The sequence below is a fragment of the Lissotriton helveticus genome, chromosome 10 (genome assembly GCF_964261635.1).
Source record: "Lissotriton helveticus chromosome 10, aLisHel1.1, whole genome shotgun sequence".
Taxonomy (NCBI): Eukaryota; Metazoa; Chordata; class Amphibia; order Caudata; family Salamandridae; genus Lissotriton; species Lissotriton helveticus.
This window is the reverse complement of record NC_136071.1, coordinates 310,278,586-310,303,343: the sequence shown is the minus strand read 5'-3', so window position 1 is coordinate 310,303,343 and position 24,758 is coordinate 310,278,586. Positions and strand designations below refer to the sequence as shown.

The window sequence follows — 24,758 nt, the reverse complement described above, 5'->3', positions numbered from 1 at the left end:
TGAACAGGTGTTGCGCACACACATGTCCAAAGGACATGTGTGTGTGCAACATGCAACTTAGAAAAATGCTTTTAAAAGCATTTTTCTGAGTTTTTGCTATTTACCGACAGGTCTGACCTCTCGGTAAATAGTGGCCCCAAAAGTTCAAAATCGCAATTTCTTGATGTGTCTTGAATAGCATTTGAGGAATCTCTATTAGAGATTCCTTAAATGCCATTCCTCGCAAATATGCGAATTCTTAAATAGCGATTTTTGCATTTGGGATTGTGAATACCAAATGCAAAAATCGCACTTGCAAAGGGCCAGATTCTCAGAATCTGGCCCTTTTGCGAGCGCTATTGCCTACATGAATCAGGCTGTAAGTTTGCTGTTGAGGTGAAATGTTCCCCCAACTTACTCCCTGCATCTAGAACTATTCTTAGAGAAGGCCAAGACAAGTCCATCACCAATGCTTGCTTGTGATTTGAATGTAAAGCTGTGATTTATTATTTGGTAATAATTAATATTTTCAGAACTCTCCAGTGGATTTTGTTTATTTTGGTATCTAAAAATTCATAAAATAGGAGGTATTTTCATAAATTGGTGTTAATTATTTTTGTGTCCTGTTTCCTTCTTATTCAGCTGTTTTGGAACTCCTAAATTCTTTGCACTTGTTCCTTAGACAAACCCTCACTGCTCTAAGCCACAGCTACCCAGGGTTGAGTTAAGGTTTTGCAAATGACCCTGATTTGAACCAAGATGGGTTTATGAGTTTATTACACAGTGAGGTCGCACAACCACACCATATAATAAACTGCTTTCATCACAGGCGCTGCAGGGCTGAAGCCTAAAACGCCAGAGAACACCATCATGAGTGAGGCTGCAGCAAGTCACTGGAAGGATGGCACCTGCATGCCTTAGATTCCCTAAGACAGGCTGGGGATTTGTCAGAGCTGGAATGCTGTCTGATGGGTGGTGATGGCACTACTATGAGAAGGCCACTATAAGGATGGCACCTACATGCCTTAGAACTCTTAAGACAGGGCTGGGACGTTGTCAGTTCTGGGTAATATGTCTGATGGTTGGTGCAAGCACTTATATGAGCTTGCACCCGGTCGTCAGACAGATTCACTGCTTAAGGTTGCTGCTCGATGCTCTAGGGGCTGTATTTAGTTTATAATTAATAACAATAGGTAATAATTTGATAATATTTTAGGCTTGGGCAAAATTGTAATTACGCTGGCCTTTCGTAATTTTGGGAATTTCGCATTATGCTAGTTATGTGAAATCCCTGAAATTGCACCATTATTCCACAACCTATATTTAAGCTGATAAATTATAGTGTGGGTGCAAAGGAACAAAGTGAACAATCAGAAAGCAAGAACTTGTTGTCATGGTAGCATGTTTTTACATTTTTAGTGCAGGATGTGTCCTCATATCAATAATTTTTCACTACAATATAGCAATAAATGATGATTTGCATTTTGCCTAATAATGCATAATTGTGCCTAATTTACCCACATTTCACGTAACTATGCAAAATCAAATTACACAAATTACACACCCCTTACTATTATTCACTAATAGTATAATTTAAAAAAAGAGGCAGAAAAAAAGGACGGTGGAGTACCAACAATAATTAAGGTAAGCTGCCCCTTTGCTGTACTAGATTGATACATCTGGCACAGCACAAAATACTGTCCAGGTGCATCATAGGTGCTGCACAAGCACAGAACTGCGATTGAGTTAAGAATACCCTTTGACGCACACATTTTTTGTAAATTTCCACGGCAAAGTTACAGACACTGTTTTCCACATCAGCTTGAGATGTAGAATGAATAATCTTGAAAGGGGCCTGAAAAATGTTAGTTGGAGGTGATGTCGTTGGACTTAGTAATCAATTATGTTTTATGATTTATTAGGTGGTAGCCTTTGCCTATTAACAATCTTTCCATTGAACACAAGCAACACATTATGCTTTAATATTGAAGTATGGTACTATATCACACCTGCATTTCCAGAAACGTGCTACCCTTCTAGATATTCCTTGACTATACCTTTTCCCTTGACCATGCATAGTACTCCACTGCCTTTTGGCTAGGTAAGATACAGATACCACAGGCATACATAGCATGCACACTATGAGGCTATCCATCGCTAGGAACTATTTACCTGTGGATGTTAAGACTGAGCCCTTGACATTAGAGGGAAAATGCCTTTGTTAGGTCCAAGGGTATAGAGTTATATGTAAGGAGGCACAAATTAGGCAGCAGGTTCGTTCCGTTAATTGTCCAAACTTAGACCATCTGAAATCCTCTTTTTTTGTTTTTTTGTTTTTTTTGTTTTTTTGTTTTTTTGTTTTTTTAGAACAGTGGTTTAGATGCAGTATATAGGGTGATTGTGTTATGGAGAAATGTCAGGGCAAACCCTCTGCAACGACATCTCCATCTTCCTTTTCTGCATGGTCACCCTGTTTTTTTTTAACCTTTTTCTGAACCCTCTTTGTGCTGGTTTTAGGACCCTGTGCACTTTACCCTTGCTACAAACCAGAGCAGTATAGCGCATGCGCTTCCCCTCTAAATCGTATGCTGCATATCTGAAGCCCATATTTGGCCTTATTAAAATCTTCTATAATATTTTATGCAACAAGCAGAAGCAGGAAAAATACCCAAAGATCTCTGCTAGCTGTTGGGAGAAATAGAGAATAATTTCCCCACTTCCCTCGTGTTGCAATCGGCCGTGCGGGCTGTGAAACTCGTATCTATGTGACGTACCATCGACTTTATTTATTATTACTTTTTGATCCCAGTCCAAGAGGAAGGGGAACCGCCGTTTCAGATAAAAAGGGCTTCTTTAGGTGTGTGTGGCACGCGCAGTTCAGGCACGTGCGCAGGGGACCAGAGATGCAGGGATGGTACAGAATCTTACTTGGGCTCGCTGTTGCTGCGCTGACCGCTGCCTCTACTCTCTCCAAACAAACCCGGCGAGTTCAGGATGCTGTTGACTTCTTCAATAACGCATCCGTCGCCGACTATGTTTTTAAACTGGTAGAGTTCGACGCCGGCTATGGCTTGGTAAGTGAAGTATCCTGGTAACTGGAAGTGAAGCGTTTTTTTTTTAATTCTAGGGAATTACTTGGAGTTTAGTCAAAGAGTGAACACACTTTATGATCATACTTAATTCATTGGTGAGTGAAGGCTCTCTAGCTGCTCCCTGGTTATATAAAGCCAACAGGAGGGGATGTGAACTGTGTAAGAGAAAGGTAGAAGACAATAGGAGCATAGTATGTACAACCATTTCACGCACTTGTTAGTCAGCATAAGTGTATGCATGTTATTAAGCTACTAATCAAGAACTAGACCACTGACAAGAGTAAATTACGCTTGTAAATTCGTGAATTTTGCATTACAAAAAAATTCTTGAAATTCACAAAATGTTGGGCCACTTTTTGCTCAGGGGAAAAAGGTTTGAGCAAAAAATATCTTGCTGAGACACATTTTGTCGTCAGTCAGCTGCCAGTAGCTCGTGTGACTTTTTTAACCGAAATAAATCCTGTGTGAAATTTTCACTCGAATTACTGAAAAGCCACGTTTCACTCCCTTTGTGTAATTGTGCATCATTTTCACAGAAATTCACAGGAAATAAAATATTTAATTTTGCTCAACCTTAACATTGCACAGTGCTGTTGGGCCTCACATATTCTTTTAAATGTATAATATCATGATTGAATCATCAACGTATATGTATACTCTGGGATTGCCATTGTTCGTTATTGTTTTTCCCTCAGAATGTGTCTATAAGACCCCCACAGCTACGGTTCACATTGAAAGAGACTGAGTGCCTGAAGTCAGAGAACAAAACTGTAGAAGAATGTGACATCAGAGAGGGAGGGGTAAGTAAAACCAGAAATGTCTTTGTTAACAGGCTTTGGTACAATAAAGTCAGTCCAATTTGGTTTTGTCAGTGCTTTTTATCTTGTTCGCTGAAAGGTGATTTTCATGTGTGAATTCATCACACTTGGGACAAACTAATGTTTGTCTGTCCCTCCCTATGGGCAGAAAGAACTTTCTCTTTACTCCAAGACCACGGTTCTGACTCCCTTGAGACCCTAGGAAGTGACGTCATGTTTGTCTTGGAGCTGGTGGGGTGACATTGCTGTGGCACCCATCTTAGTCCATGCTTCTTAGTGTCTGTAAGTCAGGGTCACAGCGCATTTCCTTTCGACTAAATAGGGAGAGGATTTAGGACTTGCAGCGGTAATTTAAAAATAGGAAAAAAGGATATGCGTGGAAAGGGTACTGGTGAGTAAGGCAAGACAGGCCAATGCCTGGTTCCCATATGGGTAAAAGGGGAACCAAAAGATTTTGGAAATGTGATACAAACGAGAATTCCCATACATCTCTGGGAGCCGGAAGCAAACAATTTGAGTGAAAGAGTGACCCCACTTCAGTTCTGAGGGGAGGGGCAGGTGGTGGATATTGACAAGAGAGGCAATGTACATTTTATATATTGTATTTCCTCGTACATATAGGGTCCATGGTTCCACCCCACATCCCTCTGATATTTTTCCCGGTCATTAAGAGATACGTTTGACTATTATGTAATGAACATACACCCATAAATGGTTCTTCATGCTTATCAATAAACCCATGTGAGGTTTCTTGACACATAACAGAATTTCACCCATAGAGAGAAAGCTTAACTTGAATAACAGTTGGAAAATGATCAACTCTGTCTTTGGCTGATACCTAATGTTAAGGAGGCTCACTGCGAGATACAAAGGTAGGGGTAGATTACGCCAAGACTGCGAAACCAAAACAAAAAGGCACGTCGATAATCCTGCCATTCCAGTCAGTTTTAAACTAAAAAAGCCATTGAAATTCACAAGTTATAGCTATCTCAAGTAACTATAACTCGTGCTGTAAAGTAATTACAACTCCAGCCCTCAACATATTCACCTAACTATAATGCCCCTTCAACCTTTGTTTTTTCAGTGAATTCCTAAGGTTTTGTTAATGTAGAGTATAGCCACAGATGCATGAAACAACAGCTGTCAACTGCGTTCAAGACACACCGATCAACAGTCATTGGCCTTAAACAACTGAGTCCTCCCTCATGGTATAATCTAACTTGCTGTAGCAGACTTGCCCCAGACTGAGTAGTGATGTAAGCAAGTGGAGTTCTGAGGCGTGGTGCGCAGATTGAACGGTGTGCACATGGGGGAGAGAGTTGAATGTGTAGCAAGGTGAATAGTAAGTTATATTGCAAGGTATGAGATTGCTGCAAAAAGTGATATGTATCATAAAACAATTAATGATGTGAGCACTTGGTTTTGTTGTGGGATTGGTGATGATCTGAGTATGTGGATGAATAGTGTTGAGTTGTGCATGAGTGGCTGTGGCTGAACAGATGCTCTGGCAAGTGAGTGAGTGATGAATTATGTGGTTGATACTGCAGATTACAGATAGGTGGTGAGTGACTGAGGGTAAGATAATTTCTGAAAAGGAAGACTGAGTGATTGGTGAGTAAATAAATGTTGATGTAGTGGTATGTATATGTAAGAAATTAGGTTACTGGCTGATTGTGGTGTGAGCCCTGGTCAAGCAGGAAACCACAATTCTTGTCAGGGTAAAGCACGTGCAAACCCCAAATTAACCTGTGCTCGCCCACTGGTAGCTTGGCACTCATGGCCAGACTGACTGTAGCAGGCACTGGGTGCTTTCCCGGTGAGCCAGAAGGTGGGGGCTGGTTTTGTTAGTAAGGGCCAGTATTGCAGCAGAGCTGTAATACCGGCCCCCTGTAACAAAAGCAGCAATGGTGCTTGACACTAGCACCCCTCTCCCTGAGCCAGTGCTTCTCAATCACACCCCCCAAGAATCAAGCCCCCCCCCTGCCCCTCCCAGGCTGGTCGAGTGAAATTGCCAGGGCTGGTTTCTGTTCTGTTCCCAGTCCGGCCATGTTGGCACTTAACAGTCAGGGTTAACGTAAAGGCAAAGTGTAAAGTACTTCAAACAGTAAAACAGGGATAAACACCACACAAAAGTATCCCACCCAATGTTAGAAAAAAATGAGCAGAATTTAATAAATAAAACAAGACCAAAATGGCAAAATCTAATCAGTAGAACCAAAGTTATGAATTTGTAAAGGATAAACTGTAAAATAGTCCCTAAAGCAATAAGCTACAACCACGGCTATCTGGCCATTCTGGACCAGGTCAAAATCAAAAGTCCAGGCCAAACACATTAGAGCATTGGTTAAGATATAGTCACAGATTACTCCAGCTGAAGTTTTACCTTCTCAAGTTTTGTGCCAAGCACCCTGTTAGCATTAAAGAAGGTCCAGAGGAGCACATCTGTTTCAACAATGGAGGTGGTGTGAAGAGCAGGCCAGGCATTTTTAGAAGAGCGGGCTGAAACTTTGCATTGGTGGTCCCTCCCCTGTGGGCGGTCAATGCTGCTGTGAGAAAAAACGGGCGGGCGGTGGCTCCCACAGAGTTTTGCTGTGAGCAGCACAGTCTTGGCGTGAACAGGCCCAATGATTTCAAGTGCGCGAGAGTCACACTAAGGATCCAGGAATTGGGAGGCATCACTTGAGGGTCAGGAACTCACTGAATTCAGGTCCAGGATCTCTTCGGGAATCTTTTATGTCCCTATGGCTCAGATTGGGAGCCCAGCACACTAGCCCTTTGAGCCAATCTATGGTCCTGGGTTCAAGATGAAGGTGCAGGTTTAGTTCTTTCTACCCTGGCAAGAGGACAGCAGGCAGCAGATCAGCAGCTCCTTCAGAGTAGTAGTCTAACAGAGTGGCAGTTCTTGTAGCAGCACACCAGTCCTTCTCCCTGGCAGAGTATCAACAGGTCCAGAAGTGTACTGAAGAGTTGGTGTCTGAGGTCCTACTTTTATAACCCGATCCCTTGGTTCGGAAGGTGGGAGAAGTTTTTAGAAAGTGGCTCTGAGATGCATGGAATCTCCTGCTTCCACTGCCCTGGCTCAAAGCTGGCTGCAGTTACAATAGAGGGTTCTTAAGCGCTTTTCGTGGAGACAGGACACAGTCTATTCTGGTGTAAGTGGGGCTGTGCTCAGCTCTGCCCACATCCTGCCAGCAGATGGCCTATTCAGGTACCCGCAATCCCTCCATTCTCTACCTGTCTGCGAGGAAATTACAACGTCTAACTGTTACAGCCAGTCGTGTGACCTAGGCCAGGCTATGGGCACAAAAGGGCAGAAAAATAACAAATTTCTAAAAGAGGCATTTTTATAATTGTGAGAAAAAAACAGACTTTACCATAAAATAGGGCTTTTCACCACAGTCTCAAAGACACTAAACATGAACAGGTTATCTGTCTTCTTTTTGGAAATTACACTTATAAAATGTAATAGGGTTACTCTAATGTCATTCTATGGGACAGCTAGGCCTTGCAGTGGTGAAATACAAATTTAAGAGTGTTTCACCACCAAGACATGTAAAACCTAAAAGCACATGTCACACTTTTCAAATACATTACTCTAAGCCCTTTGGGCTGTCCTGGGCCTACCTTAGGAGTGACTTATAAGTATTAAAAAGTAAGACTTGGGCCTGGGAAAAGGTTTATTTTGCCAGGTTAACATGGCAGTTTAAACTGCACACACAGTCTCTGCAATGACAGGCCTGAGACACTAATAAAGGGCGGCACGATCTGTGCTGCATGCCCACTAGTAGCATTTCATTTACAGGCCCTGGGTACATGTAGTCCTACTTTACTAGGGACTTATAAGTAAATTAAATATGCCACCAATGCATTCCATGCCCACTCCAAGGGAACACTTAATGAGCCTAAATATCTAACTGTGTTCTGATTTCGTTGACATTTTTGAAACCATATAGGGTGATTCTAAAATTTAGCATTCTTGATCTAGTTAATGCTGCTCACTACATAAAGCCCTACACCTAGTTTTGTGCCAAAGGAATTTCATACCTATCCACCACTAATCACACTTTTTGGCCTACACAATTGTCATGTACTGACGTTTAGTGCAACTGTCCTTCCTTCCCCTACAGATTACTAAAGTGTGCTCGTTGGACTTCCTTGTGGAAATGGAAAGAAACACCATCATGATCAATTGTAACAGCTCTATTCAAAAGGTAGGACTTGCCTTCAATGTCTTGGATCAAGGATAATTTGTGAACATCGAATAATTTAGTTCACTCTGCATTCCATACAGGCATTTCATGTAAGATAAACATGTCCTTATAACATAGATTCAAGTATAGCTATTTTGTGTGTCTGCTTATTTTGCCTTCCTGAGGTCATTGTAAAGTTCATCTATCTGAGAGGTTTACGTCTTTTCGAAACATTGCACAAACTTGCTCCAAGGGCATCGGTGCTCTTTACATGAGCATAATATGACATTACACATTTCTTGGGCACAAGGAGATCAAGGGCCATATGTATCAAAATCCTCTTTTGCGATTCTCAAATAGCAATTTTTTGCGAATCGCTATTTGAGGATCGCAAAATGCTATGTATGTAGGATTTGCAATACATTTTACGAATCCTACATATTCCTTAATTGCGAATCTCAAATTGCGATTCACAATTAAGGAATACCTTCCCATTCATTCCTATGGGCCTAGAGGCCCATTGGAATGAATGGGAAGACATTCTCAATTTGTGATTAGCAATTAGAGAATCGCAATCTGAGAATGCAATTTCAAGGGTCCAATGGTGTCAAAAGGACACTCTATTGCACCTCTGAAATAAGCATGGGTGCACTTGTGGCGGACATACATACCCTAAGGGCATGTATATGCTTCACATTGCACTTTGAAAAATGCAAAAAAGTGAATTTTTCAAAGAAATCGCAAATTACCACCAACTTGATGTTGGTGGTAATTTGTGATTCCTTAAGGCCAAATTGCATTTTTTTGGTGCTTCTTACATTGCATTTAAGGAATCGCTAAATTTGCGATTCCTTAAATGCAATTGCAAAATAAGGAATCGCAAATTTTGCCATTCCTTATTTTGCACGCAGATTTTCCTTCATACATACCACTTAGCAAAATTGCGATCACAAACGCCGAAAGTCGGCAAATTTCAGCATTTGCAATCGCAATTTTGCTTGATACATATTGCCCCAAGTGATTCTCCTGAAATCACAGGATGTTAACCTTAGGATTGGGACTTAACCCTGGTTCGCCAGGTCCAAAGACAGTCACTATGATGTCATGCCATACATTTTCCCCAAGTAGTAACTTAATATAAATTAATTGGAGGACTGTGGCGGTCTCACTAAATGATTTTTATGTCACCAAAAAAGAAGGCACAAAGCATAAAACACTGTTATTGGCTACAAAAGTGATGGTCTTTTAGAATGTAGTGGCTTACAGGCGCGGTGCGTCCATTGGGGCGTGGGGGCGTAGCCCCCCGCCCGCCCGCAGCCGCCCGCAGCTCCCTCAGCGTTTCTGTTGAAAGACGCCAAGGCAGGAGAACTGACATTCCAATCATGTCAGTCAGCATGACATCACATCGCCCACCCCCTTCAGAGTCTGAAGGGGGTGAGCGGAGTGGCGTCATGTTGACTGACATGATGATGTCACCAGGGCAGGCAATACAAGTGCGCATGAGTGGGGACGGAGGGTGAATTTTTTACCCGTGCCCACGCATGCGCACTTGCGTTTGCGTTTTTTTGCGCATGCCAATGGGCGTGCTGTGGGCGAAGAGAAACCTGTGCCCCAAGCGCCAGGATTGGCTGCGAGGGCTGCCAGTCTCCGTTTGTGCCGTGAGGCGCCAAGGGGTCGGGGAACAGAGGTGGCGTGGACCCGGACCGGCGGTAACTGAGGTAAGTTTCGTTTTTTTATATTTAATATTTCATTCCCCCCTTCCCCCGCCCCCCGTGCGACATCACCCCCCCCCCCAGGGCCCGGCTTCAAGTTGCAGTTATATCCACGGTGCTGCGCAGCAAACAAATGATGAATGGAACATTCTTGCGTGGCCCTTCTAATGAGGAAAACCTCACGGAGCATTTTAATTACCATTTCTCTTTTCACAGCAGAAAAGTAAATCTGTTTAAACTGATAAAGTTAACTGTTCGCGCCCGGTTCATATTACGCACAATGTTGATATTTTCAGGAAAAAAACGAACATTAGGTTAACGCAGGCCTGTAAATTTCCCAGATGGCTAGTTAAATTATGCAAACATCCATAATAAGGAAAGTCATGTGTGAAAATACGCTATGGGAAAATCACTGCATTAAAGCAGACCAGGAATCCATTAACTTAATTTTGATAGTTAGTATTTTAATAATAATCATGCTAAATTCATGTGCCACTTTATATAGCGCGTCTGTGTTTTCTGAACACTGTAAAACATATACCTTACTATTATTGAATTTAAAGGTTCTCAATTGACCTGCTCTGGCAGGATGGGAGGCAGAGTTGGCCCTGCCAGATGTGGTCTTGTGCCTTTTATGTTACAGCAGATGACAGCATTGCACATTTGGCTTATTGAGCAATCTTGCCGGCTTATGTGTTCACCGTGTGCCTCACAGCTTATGTTCTCTACTAAAACAAAACAAAAGGATTGGTGGGTGAGAATGTAAAGAGTTGTGCTAATGTAAGGAGAATGCTAAGACTGAGAATGCAGAAAATGAGAGTCGTGGTTGACTGGAAATATGGTGAGAAAGAACAGAGAAACACTGATAGGCAGAGAATGTTTAGATCAAGGGACCATGAAACAAGAGGAGGAAGTGAGGCAAGACCGAGAATGCAGGGAGGACAGAGCTGGACTGGTAATGTAGAGTCAGATGGAAGAGATATCCTTGCCAAACAGAGAACAAGATACTACATCTATAATGAGAGAGAGCTGCATTGTAAGAATGGACTTACACTTCACCTGTACGGGGAAGGCACAGCTAAGAAAATAATACAGGCAGGAATTTAGACTAAATACGATTGGTGTAAAGTGGGCAGATGGCAGATGAAACCGAGTATGAGTGGGGAAGCGAAGGTAGGTCTGTGTTAAAAGTGAAGAGACCCACTCTCGCTCGCAACGGTGCAGTATGCAAATCAGTTTACGCCTCACTACTTTCAAATGTCACCAGCCACCCCTGGTGGCTTATGAAATGTTTGAAAATTCCCATATCCTCCTGTTATGCTTTCTGATGCAGAATCAAGCACTGGTATTATGCAGCTTGTGCCAATCAATCCCTTTCATGCAGCTCAGCAGGGAGAGGCAAATGCTGTAAGCACTACTAAGAAATATTCCTCTGAAAGTGCCCCTTGGAAGACTAGAAACTAGATGGAAAAATAATATAATTAACCATATTTTGTATTTATTTAGTTATGTATCAGTAGGCATTTGATAAATGAAAACAATGTAGACAAAATATTATAATGCAAAAACCAAAGGGCCATCATTTTTCAGAGGGGTGCAGAGACTTTCATCTGTATGCCACCATAACCAAATGAACACAGATCAGTAGTGTGCAAAGTTCATTATGGTGAGAATGAATTCCATAGGATCTCCTTATAGAAGGTGAGAGGGTAAACTTGAAACTATTTTTTGACCAGTAGTCAAATAGTGCGTCACAAAGGCGAACTTAGACTTGACAGTGTTGAGTAGCGTGTCTCAGAAGTTGGATATCTACACGGCAGGTTATAAGGAATTGTGGTCATTTAAAATGATTCAACACTAATGTCCAGGTTGTAAGTTCACAGTCTGTCGTAGAATATTGAAGAATTCCATTCTACATTCAAAACATTTTTTTACAGAATAACAGAAGTTAGAGTTTGAGTGCAGGGAGGAAAGAGTGGTTTTAACAAAAATCTCAAAGTTTCGAAAGGTGCCTGTAGTGAATTTACGCAGACTGAATCCAGCTGTGTAATAACTGGTTGCTGAGCACAGATGAGCTACGTTTTTCAGGTGGTGATGCACAGAAAAAAGTACATGACACCTTCCATCCTACATAGGATAGGCAGTGTATTTAATTTCCTCGGATGATTCGTTGGGTCACTGGAGGAAGCTTCCTGTGCATAGAAAACTTGAGGGCGACCCATCACTAAATGAGGTGGGTGGCCCGAGAGATTGGCGGGTAGCACACTCTGTCACGTTTGCAAAAGAGTACCTTATCAGACAGACTATAAATCCTGCCCTAAATGTCTTAATTTGATTTCCAAGCCTCGTCATCGGCGGTTGTTGTAACCTTTTATGCTTTTTAAATAAATGCAGTCCATGTATTCACTATAGGAGATGTACGTGTAATCTTTAAAACTGAGAAGACCAGGAGGCAAATTTACAAACAGTGCACACAACAGCTGTTATTCTGCTTTGTGTGAAAGGGAGAGGGCCGACCAACACCATATGTAGTAAGCTATGGCCATATTTTTCTCTCTTCCTGCACTGGAACACTTTCGGCTGCCTTGTGCCAATACACATAGTTTTGCAGCATAGTGCTAAGGTGTTTGTGCGATATCTAGTATAGGTGTTGTACTGGTTAATTCTATGATTTGACATAGTTAAACATGCTCTAACATGTATGTGTCCTGTAAAATACAGTGCACATGCAAAGCAAAGAACGTTTTGGGAAAAGAACACGTTTCTCCAACATTATGCTTGCCTCCAGGAGGCATAAAGTTTTTTTGTGCAAATTTTTACAATTTTGGTAGTTAGGGATTTGCATCAAAATCCATTAACTGTGGGTCGGAAATGCCAAAACGCCATCCATTGTACTCCTTCTTGACACAAAGAAAAGCAAAGTAGCACAAAGTAACTCACAGCGCAACTTGGCTTAAGTTTGGAAAGAAAGTTTCCAGCTCAAAACAAGTTTTGTGCTGGAAAGTAAATCTCAAAACCAACACTTTGCACTGGTTTGTGCCACTTATGCCACACAACCGGCGGAAAGTGTTGACAAAGTTTGCTCCATATACTATACAACTATAAAAGTTCCCACTGCTTTTTTGAGCCCGTTTGTACTGTCAGTAGTGCCGAACTACTGACTGTACGAACGGGCTCAATAAATCCGTGGGAACTTTTTGCCTCCTGAGACTCCAGAATATTGCCTGAAGACTTGACTACATGTAATGGTTCTACCTTTTTAATCTCAGACACTTGAAATCTTGTTGATAAGTGTGAAATTTTACAGACTGCCGTAGCTTCCCAAGTGGGGAGCACAACAGTACAAACTCAATCTTTATATGGACTCCGATCCGGTGCAGGGATGTACCTAGGATCCACACATATCTACCTTTGAGCTCGTGGCATCTACTCTCGGCCATCTTAAAAGTGAGAACTATGATCTAGGTCGCATGTGAGGTCGGGATTGATCCAGACATTTTTGCCAGGACATAATTGGGCAGAGCTCAGGACACTTTATAGATGTGTGAACCCTATACGTTACTAGGCTTCGCACTGGTTGGTGAAATTCCAAAGGAGCCCTGATGAAGTTCTCCCAAGGAGAATCAAACGTGTTGGCTGGAATTTAAAGCTTTTTGATACTGATTGAAAAATAAAGGAACGTACGAAAAACATATTTCTACTATCTGGACTTCGTTATTCCGCGCACGCCCATCAAATTGTAGTTGAAATTCGCCTAATTATGAGAATTTTTTTTAAAACGATAGGAAATAATTCATAATTACATGAAATGCGAACGGGCTTAGGAAATTAAGGTCTCCTAGACTGCATATCCGACTGGTGAAAAGGGTTTTCTTGCCACTGCTCAAGTAACATTCTCTCAGCACTTAATGAGATTACATTGTCACAGTCCAGCACCCAGAAGTTGCGGGTCGACAGAAAACTTATCAGAAAATGAAAGGACAAAGGGCCATATGTATCAAGATACCCCTTTGCGATTCCCAAATAGCGATTTTTAAGAAATCGCTATTTGAGCATCGCAAATGGGTATGTATGTACAAAATCCCATTTTTTTTGCGATTTCTTAAAATTCCTTCATTGCGATTGGAAAATTGCGAATCGCAATTAAGGAATACTTTCCCATTCATTTCTATGGGCAAAGAGGCCCATAGAAATGAATGGGAAGTTATTCTCAATTTGCTAATCGCAAATTGAGAATAATTTCAAGGGTGCAGGGGTGTCCAAAGGACACCCTGTTGCACCCCTGAAATATGCATGGGTGCACATGTGGCGCACTTACATGCCCTAAGGGCATGTATGTGCGTCACATGGCACTTTGAAAAGTGCAAAAATGTGCATTTTTCAAGGAATTCGCAACTTACCACCAACTAGAAGTTGGTGGTAATTTGCGATTCCTAAAGGGCATTTTGCTAATTTTTTTTGCTACATACATTGCATTTAAGGAATCGCAAAATTTGCAATTCCTTAAATGCAATTGCAAAATAAGGAATCGCAAATTTTGGGATTCCAGATTTTGCTTAATACATTACATTTAGCAAATTCGCATTTGCGAATGCGAATTTGCTTGATACATATGGCCCAAAGCAATCAATCCTAAAAACTTTGCTACACAGAAAAAAAAAATAAAGACATCCAATTGAGACCTAACTCTCATTCTTAACGAGATTTCTCCATAGCTCCACACAGGCATTAGAGAAGTAATAATGATGCCAAAAACTCCATCATACTCCTGGCCATACTGAAGAAACGGAAGAACAAGCATTTACAATGCAATGGTTTCGCCTTTGGAAAAGTTAGAGCTATTGGCATTGTAAATGACAAAATTTGTATTTATGTGTTGGTTTTGAAAACAGATAAATAAATGGCATTGTCATTTACATTACCTGCTCCACAGCCTTCCTCAGCGGGCTTTACATGCTCTTTTGCAGGGAGGGCCCCTACGAACTTAGAAGGTGCACAGGGCTAGCCCCTGCCCAAACATCTAGTCCGCACTGCTGTTCTGCAGTAACAGCTCCTAGGTTTTCGGAAAGGGTATGGCTGTCCTCCCGCTGTTGGGAGGTTACAACCCTCGCGTTCGTGTCTGCATCTAGTATTAGATTGTAAGGAACCCACCATTTCACGCAGCAGAAGTCTGTACTCCACACTCTCGGGCACTTGATATTACGTGGGAAACGAACGCCCAAACAGATCTGTGAGGGGAGTAGTGCCTTTATTCACTGTTCAGGTGAAGCCGGCCTGAGGAAGTGGGCATGTGCCTGGTGTTCAGTAATAGGTAGCAATCCCACCGTCCTGATCAGGTCTGAACTTGTTGAGTATATATTGACCTGAATCTGCTGCTCAGTGGTCGGCAATACCTCCTCTTGTACGGGACTGCATACTGACCCGAGACTGACCCGAGTCTAGCACTCAGCCCTGGGCAGACGCGGATATTTGAAACTGGGTCTGTGCTGAGTGCTAATCAGCAGGGGCACACACTGGTCTGTGTCTAATCTTCAGGTGTAGGTAGCAATCCTACTCTATATGGGTCCCACTCTGCAACTCTGGGCAATAGCTTGCTTAATCTCCACAACGGCCCCAAAAGCGCTGGGATGCCTGGCTGCACCTGGGGGGTGCCCAGGAGTGGACATTTCCCAGGGAAGCCAGGAAGGGTTCCTAAGCGGTATACGGACAGCGCCGGGACACCTCCGGTGGAGGTAGCTGTGCGCTTTACAAATTCCGACATTTACATTTAAAATTTTTATTTATATGGGTCCGTGTTGAGTGGTAATCAGCTGGGTCATACACGGACCTGGGACTGTGCAGAGTGCTAATTGGCAGGGGCACACACTGGCCTGTGTCTAATGCTCAGTGGTAGTTAGCAGTCCTATTGTATACGGGTCTGTGTTGAGTGGTAATCAGCAGGGGGGGCACACTGGTCTGTGTCTATTGGTCAGGCGTAGGTAGCAATCCTGCTGTATATGGGTCTGTGCTGAGTAGTAATTGGCAGGGGCACACACTGGGCTGTGTCTAATGCTCAGGGGTAATTAGAAGTCCTACTTTATATGGGTCTGTGCTGGGTGCTAATTGGCAGGGGCACACACTGGCATGTGTCTAATGCTCAGGGGTAATTAGCAGTCCAAGTGTATATGGGTCTGTGGTGGGGGTAATCAGCAGGGGCACGCACTGGTCTGTGTCTAATAGGCAGGCGTAGGTAGCAATCCTGCTGTACTACGGTCCGTGTTCAGAGGCTTTCTGCAGGAGCATATAATGGCCTGTGTCTAATGGTCAAGGATTGGTAGCTGACCCCCGCTGTATTTGGGTCTGTGTTGAATGGTAACCAGCAAAAGCATATACATACTTGTGCCAGACGAAAACACTATATGCGTTTTGCAGGATATGGTGGTCTGCATACCCTGCAAAACACTTATACAGTGTCTCTTAAGGCTGCAGGCAATGTGTGAGGTAATATTAGGGGGATAGATTATGACAACCTGGGACTGTCCTAGCCATTCCAGGACGACCGTACGCCCTATTTTGGCAGCCTTGGCAATTCATCGCTCCGGCTCCATGCAGCACCGCTAGCGGGCTCCCGAAAAATACTTTGGAGCCACGCACTCAATGTGTAATAAATTAGGCCCAGACCAATGGAGCAGAAGTGTTTTACTAGAGTGCTCTCCGTAGACTAGGCCGGAGAGCAGAGAAAGCGCTTCATGCCAGCATCCCGTCCACTCGAAAGACGCTGGCAGGGGCTCACAGACTGAGAAGTGCGGAGTCAGCACTCTGGCGATGCCGGTAACGAGCTCTTGTAAAAGGAGCTTCTTCCTGCGTGTGGTTGCATCCCCCCCCCAGCCCGCCAACAATGTTTGCCGAGGCCTCCAGGGGTAACTAGCAGGCCTCGGAGTGGGTTACTCTGGATAAGGCTCTTTGGAATGTGTGTCAGAAATCTTTAAAAAATAACAGACTGTAGCTCAACGCTTTCTTTCCAAAGTCGTGGACGTTCTTTGGCTGTTGCTGTTGGAGAATACATTTGGAGTGTTTGTCTTACGAGTGTTATAGCTCACCCACCCCCTCCCACACGGAGGAACTCTATTTTCATATTATCTGACCTATGAATCCACTTCCCACATGAGTTTGTCCTGCTGTTGTAGCGCTATATACAAGCGTTCAGTCATGTTTAAGTACTTACAATTGTTCAAAGTAAAGGTAGTTGGGCGTGGGGAGCTGACGTGATGAGCACATGGGGTGATACTTACTCCTCAAGCTCCACAGATGGTCATTCTCCCAGCAGGCAGCATCTGGTAACACCGCCCTGGCTTGTCACGGGGAGTCGGTTGGAGCTGGCAGGGGCCCCTCTTATCTGCCTCTTACCTGTGGTTCAAGTCTCGGCTGACCGCAAGCACTTCTCTCGCCCCTCCACTAAAGGGAGTTTGTGGGACTGCCTCCTTGCCTATACTGTTGGTCTGTACACGAAAAGGTGCTCCACTTGAGGCACGTTCTAAGATATATGTTTAAAATAGGCAAGATGCGAGGGGTCTTTCATCAATATTAAAATTACAGTTCCACTCTGAAATGATAAATATCCTAGTATGTTGTTAAATAGGGCGAATACAATTGATTACTTTTCTAACCTACAAGGAGGAGTTAAGACTGCAAATGTGAGGGTGGGCATAGTTGGGGGGGGGTCCTCTGTACACAAATGGGCAGTGCGGGGCACCAGAAGATGAAATTCGACGCTACCTGTGAGAACAGCCGCGTGTTCCACAGCCTTCAAAGTACAGCCTGTTCTCAGTAAACCCCTGCCCGGGAAACACCAATTACAGCGATGTTAATACATCGCGGTGCTATCGCACTGCGACTTTTACATCGCATCATCCTTTACATCACAGGCTTTTAGTACGGATGCTACAACGGCGCAATGCCATTAACATCGCACGCATGCGATGTTACCCGATGTTGGGAGGATGTGTTTTTGACGTAAAGAAATATAAGGATGTGCCAGCAATTAGGCAGTTGGGAGGCTGTGCAAGAACATTGGAGGATAATAAAGATGTGCCAGCAAATAATTGCACGCTTTTTGAATGATGCGATGTTTTTATTGCACACTGACGGAATAAAGAAATATTTTTGGGGGAGAATGGACGGAATAAAGAAATATATTGCACGCCTTTTGAATGATGCGATGTTTTTATTGCAGGAGGCTGTGGAAAAATATTTTTCTGGCATTTGGGAGGCTGTGCAAGCAGATTGGAGGATAATAAAGATGTGCCAGCAATTAATTGCACGCCTTTTGAATGATGCAATGTTTTTATTGCAGACTGTCAATATGTGGTATGACGGATAGCTCTGAATAAAGATGTGCCAGCAATTAATTGCACGCCTTCTATCAATGAACTTGAACTTTTTATATACAATTTTGAAAAGACAGTGCCTATCACTAGTGTGGTGAGTGGCTGGGTGGATGGATGGATGAATAGATGGCGGGTGAATGAATGGATGGGTGTCTGGATGGATGCATGGATGGGTGTATGGGTGGATGATGATGTGTGTGTGGTAAGTGGGTGGGTGGGTGGGTGGATGGATGGATGGGTGCTGGGTGGGGGGGGATGGATTGATGGCGGGTGGAGGAATGGATGGGTGTCTAGATGGATGCATGGATGGGGGCTGGGTGGGGGGTGGATGGATGGTGGATGGATGTGGTGTGCTTGAGCTGTAGTCCCGTAGGCTCGGTGTGTGGTAGGAGGGAGTGGGAGCTGTAGTCCCCTAGGCTCGGTGTGTGGTAGTAGGGAGTGGGAGCTGTAGTCCCCTTGGCTCGGTGTGGGGTGCAAGGCTTCTCCCGTCCATCTCTTCTCCCGGCCGCTGTCTCTCTCTTCCCCCGGCCTCTGTCTTTCTCTTCCCCGGTCTCTCCGGGCCTGTCCGGCGGCCGGTCTCACTATCCCGCCGCAGTTTGGAAGAGGCAGCGGCCCCGGTCTCCTCTTTCCTGCAGACCGATGAGGTCGGAGTCGGCTATTTCCTCTCTTTCCGACATAACGAGGCTCCTGCAGGACTGCGAGAGGGGGCGGCCGTCTGTCCTGTCAGGTTGCAGGAGTGAGAGGCCCCCGATGGGCAGGGGCAGGTGTGCTGCGGTCTGGAGCCGGGGGCCCGGAAGTCACTCTAGGAACTCGCTTCTCATGGACAGGATAATGAGTGTCTGGGACAGAGGCCCAGCAAGAAAGGCTTCAATGACAGAGAGCAAGAGCGCTGAGAAGCCAGGGGCCATCTACTGCATGCGCTACAGCGCCTCGCCACAGGGCACTAGGCGCTATATGAATGGGTAAAAGCAGGCGATGACTGTGTCCGCGATGTAACGTCACGGAGGGAAGTAGACACGAGGGTGGTGGAAAGGAGATATAGAGGAGAAAGAGGAAAGACGGACAGAGACTGGAGAGGAGGAAATCAGGGCGGACAGAGACTGGAGAGGGGGAAACGAAGAGCAATGGGTCGCCTAGAGTAAGGAGACAAAAACAACAACAAACAAGCATTAAGCACGGGCACACGGACAGCGGGAGGGGGGGGCGGGAACGGGCAAACGGACAGCGGGAGGGGAGCAGGTTAACGGCACGAACATAATAATGTCCGGACCTGTACAAACAAGCTACTGCCCGGCCGCCATCTTCAGAAAAACAACGAAAACAAACCTTGACGACGAAAAAAAAAAACCCCGCCCACAGCCGCATGACGTGGGCAAAAGCCTAAAATTCTCGGGAACGCCCCCGAATCTGCTCCGGCTATGACGGACAGATCTCTGTTCCAATTGCTAGCCTCCATTTATGGAGCTAGCCAATGGAACAGAGAGGCGGTGACCAAGCCACATACTGTTCTCATTAGATTTCGCCTGCGCCGAAAAGCTGCGCGGTGCGCAGCTTTCAACCAGGCGAAATCTAAAAACATGGAAGAACGATGGAAACTTTGTGAACGTTCTGGAGACCAGGGCCATATCTGAATTCCTAGAAGTGAGCTCCACAAAGAACAATAGTTGTTTTCTGTAAAATATGACCGGGCATGAAGCCATTAAGCTACTCTTGAAATACAATCGGGGAAAAATAAATTTTAGTGAATCGTTCATTAATTCAGACTACAACTCTAAAGCCATAAATAAGACAAGAACAAGAGAGCAATAAGAACAAGAAAACCTAATGTTCTTCGAGAAAATAAGCAATTGATTACTGATGAATTACGCAAAGCTAGGAGAATACTAAAAGATAAGCAAACTCCATGATCATGTCGACCAATACCACTAAGAATCCTTATATTGTCAGTCTGAGGATGTTGTGTAAAATTGAAAAAAGGGCACTATAAAGACCCTGTATGATGATGTGTTGCAGAATACATGTGAGAGATGTTTAACTAATGAATCCTACTGACCAGCGTAAAGGACTCCACTGTCTCCTTTAACCAATCTAAGGCTCTTCCAGGGGCGGCTCCTCCATGTGGGGGGAGGAGCGTCGCCCCACTTGCTTTCTCACAGTGCGAGAAGTAGTAACATAAAATGGTATACCATTGTGTGTTACTACTTCTCGCACTGAGAGAAAGCAGAAGGGTTGGGTTTGGGGCGGGGAGGTGGGCGATCCTGGAATAGGGCAGGGGAGGAGTGGCTAGCCCAATGTTGTGGGCCCTGACTGTTTGGTGTGCCCTCTGGGGCCGACTAAACCAGTCATACGCACGCTGCCATTTTCTCCATGTAGACTGCATGCAGCCTGCATGGGGAAAATGGCCCCTCATAGACGCCTGTGTGGTCGGCATCCGACCCAATCACAACGCTGCCTTATTAGCGTTGTGATTGGCTCAGGGGGAGGGAAGGGAGGAGCAGAGACAAAGCAAGACCAGATCCGTATAATTAAAATTAACACCCCCCCCCCCACGCGACCCCCCCACCCGCAAGTCATGCCGGCAGCGCCTGGGCTTTTCTTTCAGAATCAGAATCAATATTTCAATTAACATTTATCCACCCGGCAATGACAGGACAATCAGTTCAGGTCCACCACTTTGCCCAGTATATCCTATCTAGATCTTATGTAGCGTGCAAAGTAATGCATGCCATTGGTCCACTGAGAAGAAAGCAATTAGTTCATGTTCTAGAGCCAGAAAGCATCCATATTTTGTTCCAGCTGGAAACCTGCTACCTTTCATTGTGATTGGAATGCTCTTTGAACACTCACAGGATCCAAAAAGGAGCTGCTGACTCAAATGAATGAATGAAAAAAGAGATTGTATAGCGTAAACAAAGACCTTAGCAAGAGATATCCCGGTACTTGTACAACACCCACGCATAGAAAGACGCACAGAAAGGTTGAAAGCAGATTGAATAGATCGGTTTTCAGCTGTTTGAGAAAATGTGAAAGATTGTTTTGAGACTTGAGCTAAGCCTGCAAAGTATTACATGCTTTGAAGGTAATTTGAGTTAGAGATATACCTCCTGCTCTGAGATCTGTATACCTTGGAATGCAAAACCGATGATGAGATGTAGACCGCAGAGCTCGAGAGGGCAGATAGCGTTCAAACAAAGAAGACATACAGTTGTCACTTCTCATATTGTTAAGATCTCTGTGAGACAAGCAAGGTGCTTTGAAGAGGCTCCTCTTTGCAACGGGTAATCAACAGAGCTGGAGAAGATGGTTGGACATGGATGATGTCCGATTCAGTCCTAGATCCAATCAAGCGGCCGCATTTTGAACTTACTGTACTCTGTGAATCAAGTATTTAGGAAGACCAACAAATAACCAGTTGCAGTAGTCCAACCTGGAAAATAGTAGGACACAAACCACTGTAATGCTAGAGGTTGCACGAAGCAAAAAATATAATCTTACGAATAACACTAAGGAGGTCACACACAGGAGGTAGTAAACACATGTATGTCTGGTTCAAAAAGAAGGTTTGTACCGAAAATTGACTTCACACACTGCATCAGAAGGGAATTCTTCATTTATTTATTTATTTATTTGCAGGATTTATAAAGCTCACTGTTACCAGTCAGTTTCCTGGCGCTGGTTGACCACTCCGAAGACTAGCTCTGATGCTTATTGCCTAAAGAACCATGTTTTCAGGACCTTCCGAAAGGACATCAAATCTGGTGCCTGTCTGAGGTCCGCTGGCAAGGCGTTCCAAGCCTTTGCTGCTCCCAAGGAAAAGCTTCTGCCTCCCCATCGAGCTTTCTTAATTCTTGGGACCACTATCAGCCCCTGATCGGTTGATCTAAGGAATCTAGCAGGTTTGTACCACTGAAAGTACTGGGTCATACACTGAGGGCCCAGCCCTTTAAGTGCCTTGAAGACTATGCATAATGCTTTGAATGCAATCCGCTTACGCACAGGCAACCAGTGTAATTTCACCAGCTCCTGGGCGACAGAGGCAAATTTGGGAGTACCCGTGATCAAGCGGGCCGCTGCATTTTGCAGAACTTGTAATTTATCAAGGAGCCTCTGTTGAGCATTGAGCAGTAGGCCGTTGCAAAAATCCAGCCGGGACAGGATCAGTCCCGACACCACTGTTTTTCTATACTCATCTGGAAGAAAGGGAAGAATCTTGCGTAAAGTCTTAAGAACAAAAAAGGTGGCTTAAGACAGCGCATTTACTTGAGGCCTAAAGGACAGTTTATCGTCCATCAGAATCCCAAGGTTCTTGACCTTGGCAACCGGTGAGGGAGGGACGCCTAACTCTTCCGGCTACCATTGGGAATAATGACCACCATCAAGAGGTTTTATTTTGTCTTACCCATTAATATTAAATGCCAATCCAAGTCAGGCATGAATCCAAACAACTGCAGACCGGGCATATTACTATCTCCAGATCATAAGGATGCAGCCCAAATGCCAAATCCAGTGCAACCATAGACATCCAAGATTAAAAACAGGCCATTTCAATCAACTACTTCCTGTAAAAGGGGTTTCAAGGCCCTTTACCATTGTCAAAGAAGTAACATTTCCCAGGGCAAATTAACAGAGTTTAGTTTTTAGCTCAAAAACTTTGAGCATGGACCAAAGAACAATTGCCATATAGGTACATACAAACTACGAACACAACATACTCCCCGGTCTACATACACCATCTAGATCAGAGTCTTGTGTGGTCTCTGACCATAATCAAAACAAGTCTGGGAAAAGTCAATAGGAATTGCCTATGCAAGAGCTATTTGTTTTGCCAATGTCTTTTAGCCGTGGTGTACTGCAGTGTGGGTGTGCAGCATGGCTAAAAGTAACATAAAAAACAAAAAACAATATGATAAGATCGACACTGGCTCTGCGTCATAACACTTTTTTTGGGGGGGAGAGGATGGGCGGCATGGGTAAGCAGTGACGATGGGAGGAGCGGAGGGACAGATAGGAGGGGGGCTGTGCAAGCATTAATTGAGTAGATAATGGAGGAGGGGTGGGTGTGATGGGAACAGCAACACCAAGAAGGGGAGGGTGAGAGGAGAAGAAGCAACAAGAAGGGGTGAATGGGAGGGAGAAGAAGCACCATGGAGAAGGGTGGTGGAAGGGAAAGAAGACATAGAGGGGCAGATTTACAATAACTGGCGCATCCCCAGGGATGCGCCAGTTATTGTGCGCCGCAGCTCCGCCACCCATAGTGCGCCGCAGTGGGGCAAAAACGGCACAGATGCGTGACGCATCTGTGCCGTAAAGGCGGCGCATTGCTGGAGTTGCGTCGCAAGCACGACGCAGCTCCATCAATGCTCTGGGGGCCCTATCTGTCCAATGCTGCGTCAAGCCTTAAGCCTGCTTCAGGCAGGCGCAGGGTTTTGACGCAGCATTGGCCTAAAAGTGCCTGTGTGAAATCTTGTAGATTTCACGCAGGCACTTTTGCGAGGCGCACCTGCCACGGAACGCCCACCCTGCACCGGAACGCCCACAGGTGGCGCAGGGCTTTACAACGTGACGCATCTGACTAGATGCGTCACGTTGGAAATGGGTCGCAGGGATGCGCCACATTTACGCCGCTGTTGCGTGACGCAACGCGGCGTAAACGTGGCGCAAGTCCAACATAAATCTGCCCCAGAGTCTCTATCAGGTGAGAGCAGCGAATGGGCAGTAAACAAAATGAACCAATCTGAGCTTCGTCCAAGGTCCATGCGAAAGAAATGGAAGTAAAGCCGGCAAGCGTTGGGAAATTAATAGATAGCAAAGAAGGGTGACAATGAAGTTGATGAATGTTAAGCGATGGCGGGCTCCCGGCCCTTTAGAGTGCATGCGCTGTCAGAAGGCGAGACATAAAAAGGAGAAAAACTTCAAGTGGGGATGGTTGTCTGCAAATAGCCAGTTCCCCAAAAACTAATGGGCAGTGAAGCAACGGAAGAAGAGTTCAAGATTTTTCAGAAAATAGTAATCACATTTCTAGAGGTATTCAGAAAAAGTACCCCTATGTTGTTGAGTGCTCAAGAATGTATTAGACGGGCCCCTATTATAAGTTCTCGGTCATTTCTGATTTGCATTTTCTAGAAAAATCCTGAATTAAAAGGAAAGCCTAAGTAATATATCCCGCAGTTTCACACCCAAGATATTTCCCCAGCTAAAACCTAGTGAAACCTCTGGATGAAAATTTGAAAGAAATGGGGAATTCGGTGGTGATTGTGCATCCTACATTTACCAATGCACGTTGTATGGGCAATTTCGAGATGCAGAAATAATAATGGGCGGATCCATAATCGTAGCAGTGCCCCTCTTATATCAGTAGATCTGAGTAAACAGCAGAGAGTTACCCCTAGGGAAACATTGGCAAGTGAAAAATATCACTTTGAAGACCAAAACCTAAGAAGTCCATCTTTCAAGCACAGTGTGCAGAGCAATAACCCCCAGAGAGCATGGCACAATGGGCCTAATTACAAGACGCCTTTTTATTACAGCCCCGTTTGATGAAGAGGGCAACATAAGGCTGTTTTTGCCATTTTGCATGTACAAAACGTGAGCTAGAAAACTG

General features: G+C 44.4%; 1 protein-coding gene across 1 annotated transcript in view; it reads left to right on the top strand.

Moving 5' to 3' along the window:
• Positions 1 to 2,816: 2,816 nt before the first annotated feature.
• Positions 2,817 to 24,758, top strand: part of LOC144783774 (15 kDa protein B-like) — a 42,509-nt gene continuing 20,567 nt past the window's right edge. The window contains exons 1-3 of the mRNA XM_078662467.1: positions 2,817 to 3,053; positions 3,767 to 3,871; positions 8,017 to 8,100. Coding sequence (XP_078518593.1) covers positions 2,883 to 3,053; positions 3,767 to 3,871; positions 8,017 to 8,100 — 360 coding nt within the window. The 5' untranslated portion in view covers positions 2,817 to 2,882. The remainder of the gene's footprint in view (positions 3,054 to 3,766; positions 3,872 to 8,016; positions 8,101 to 24,758) is intronic.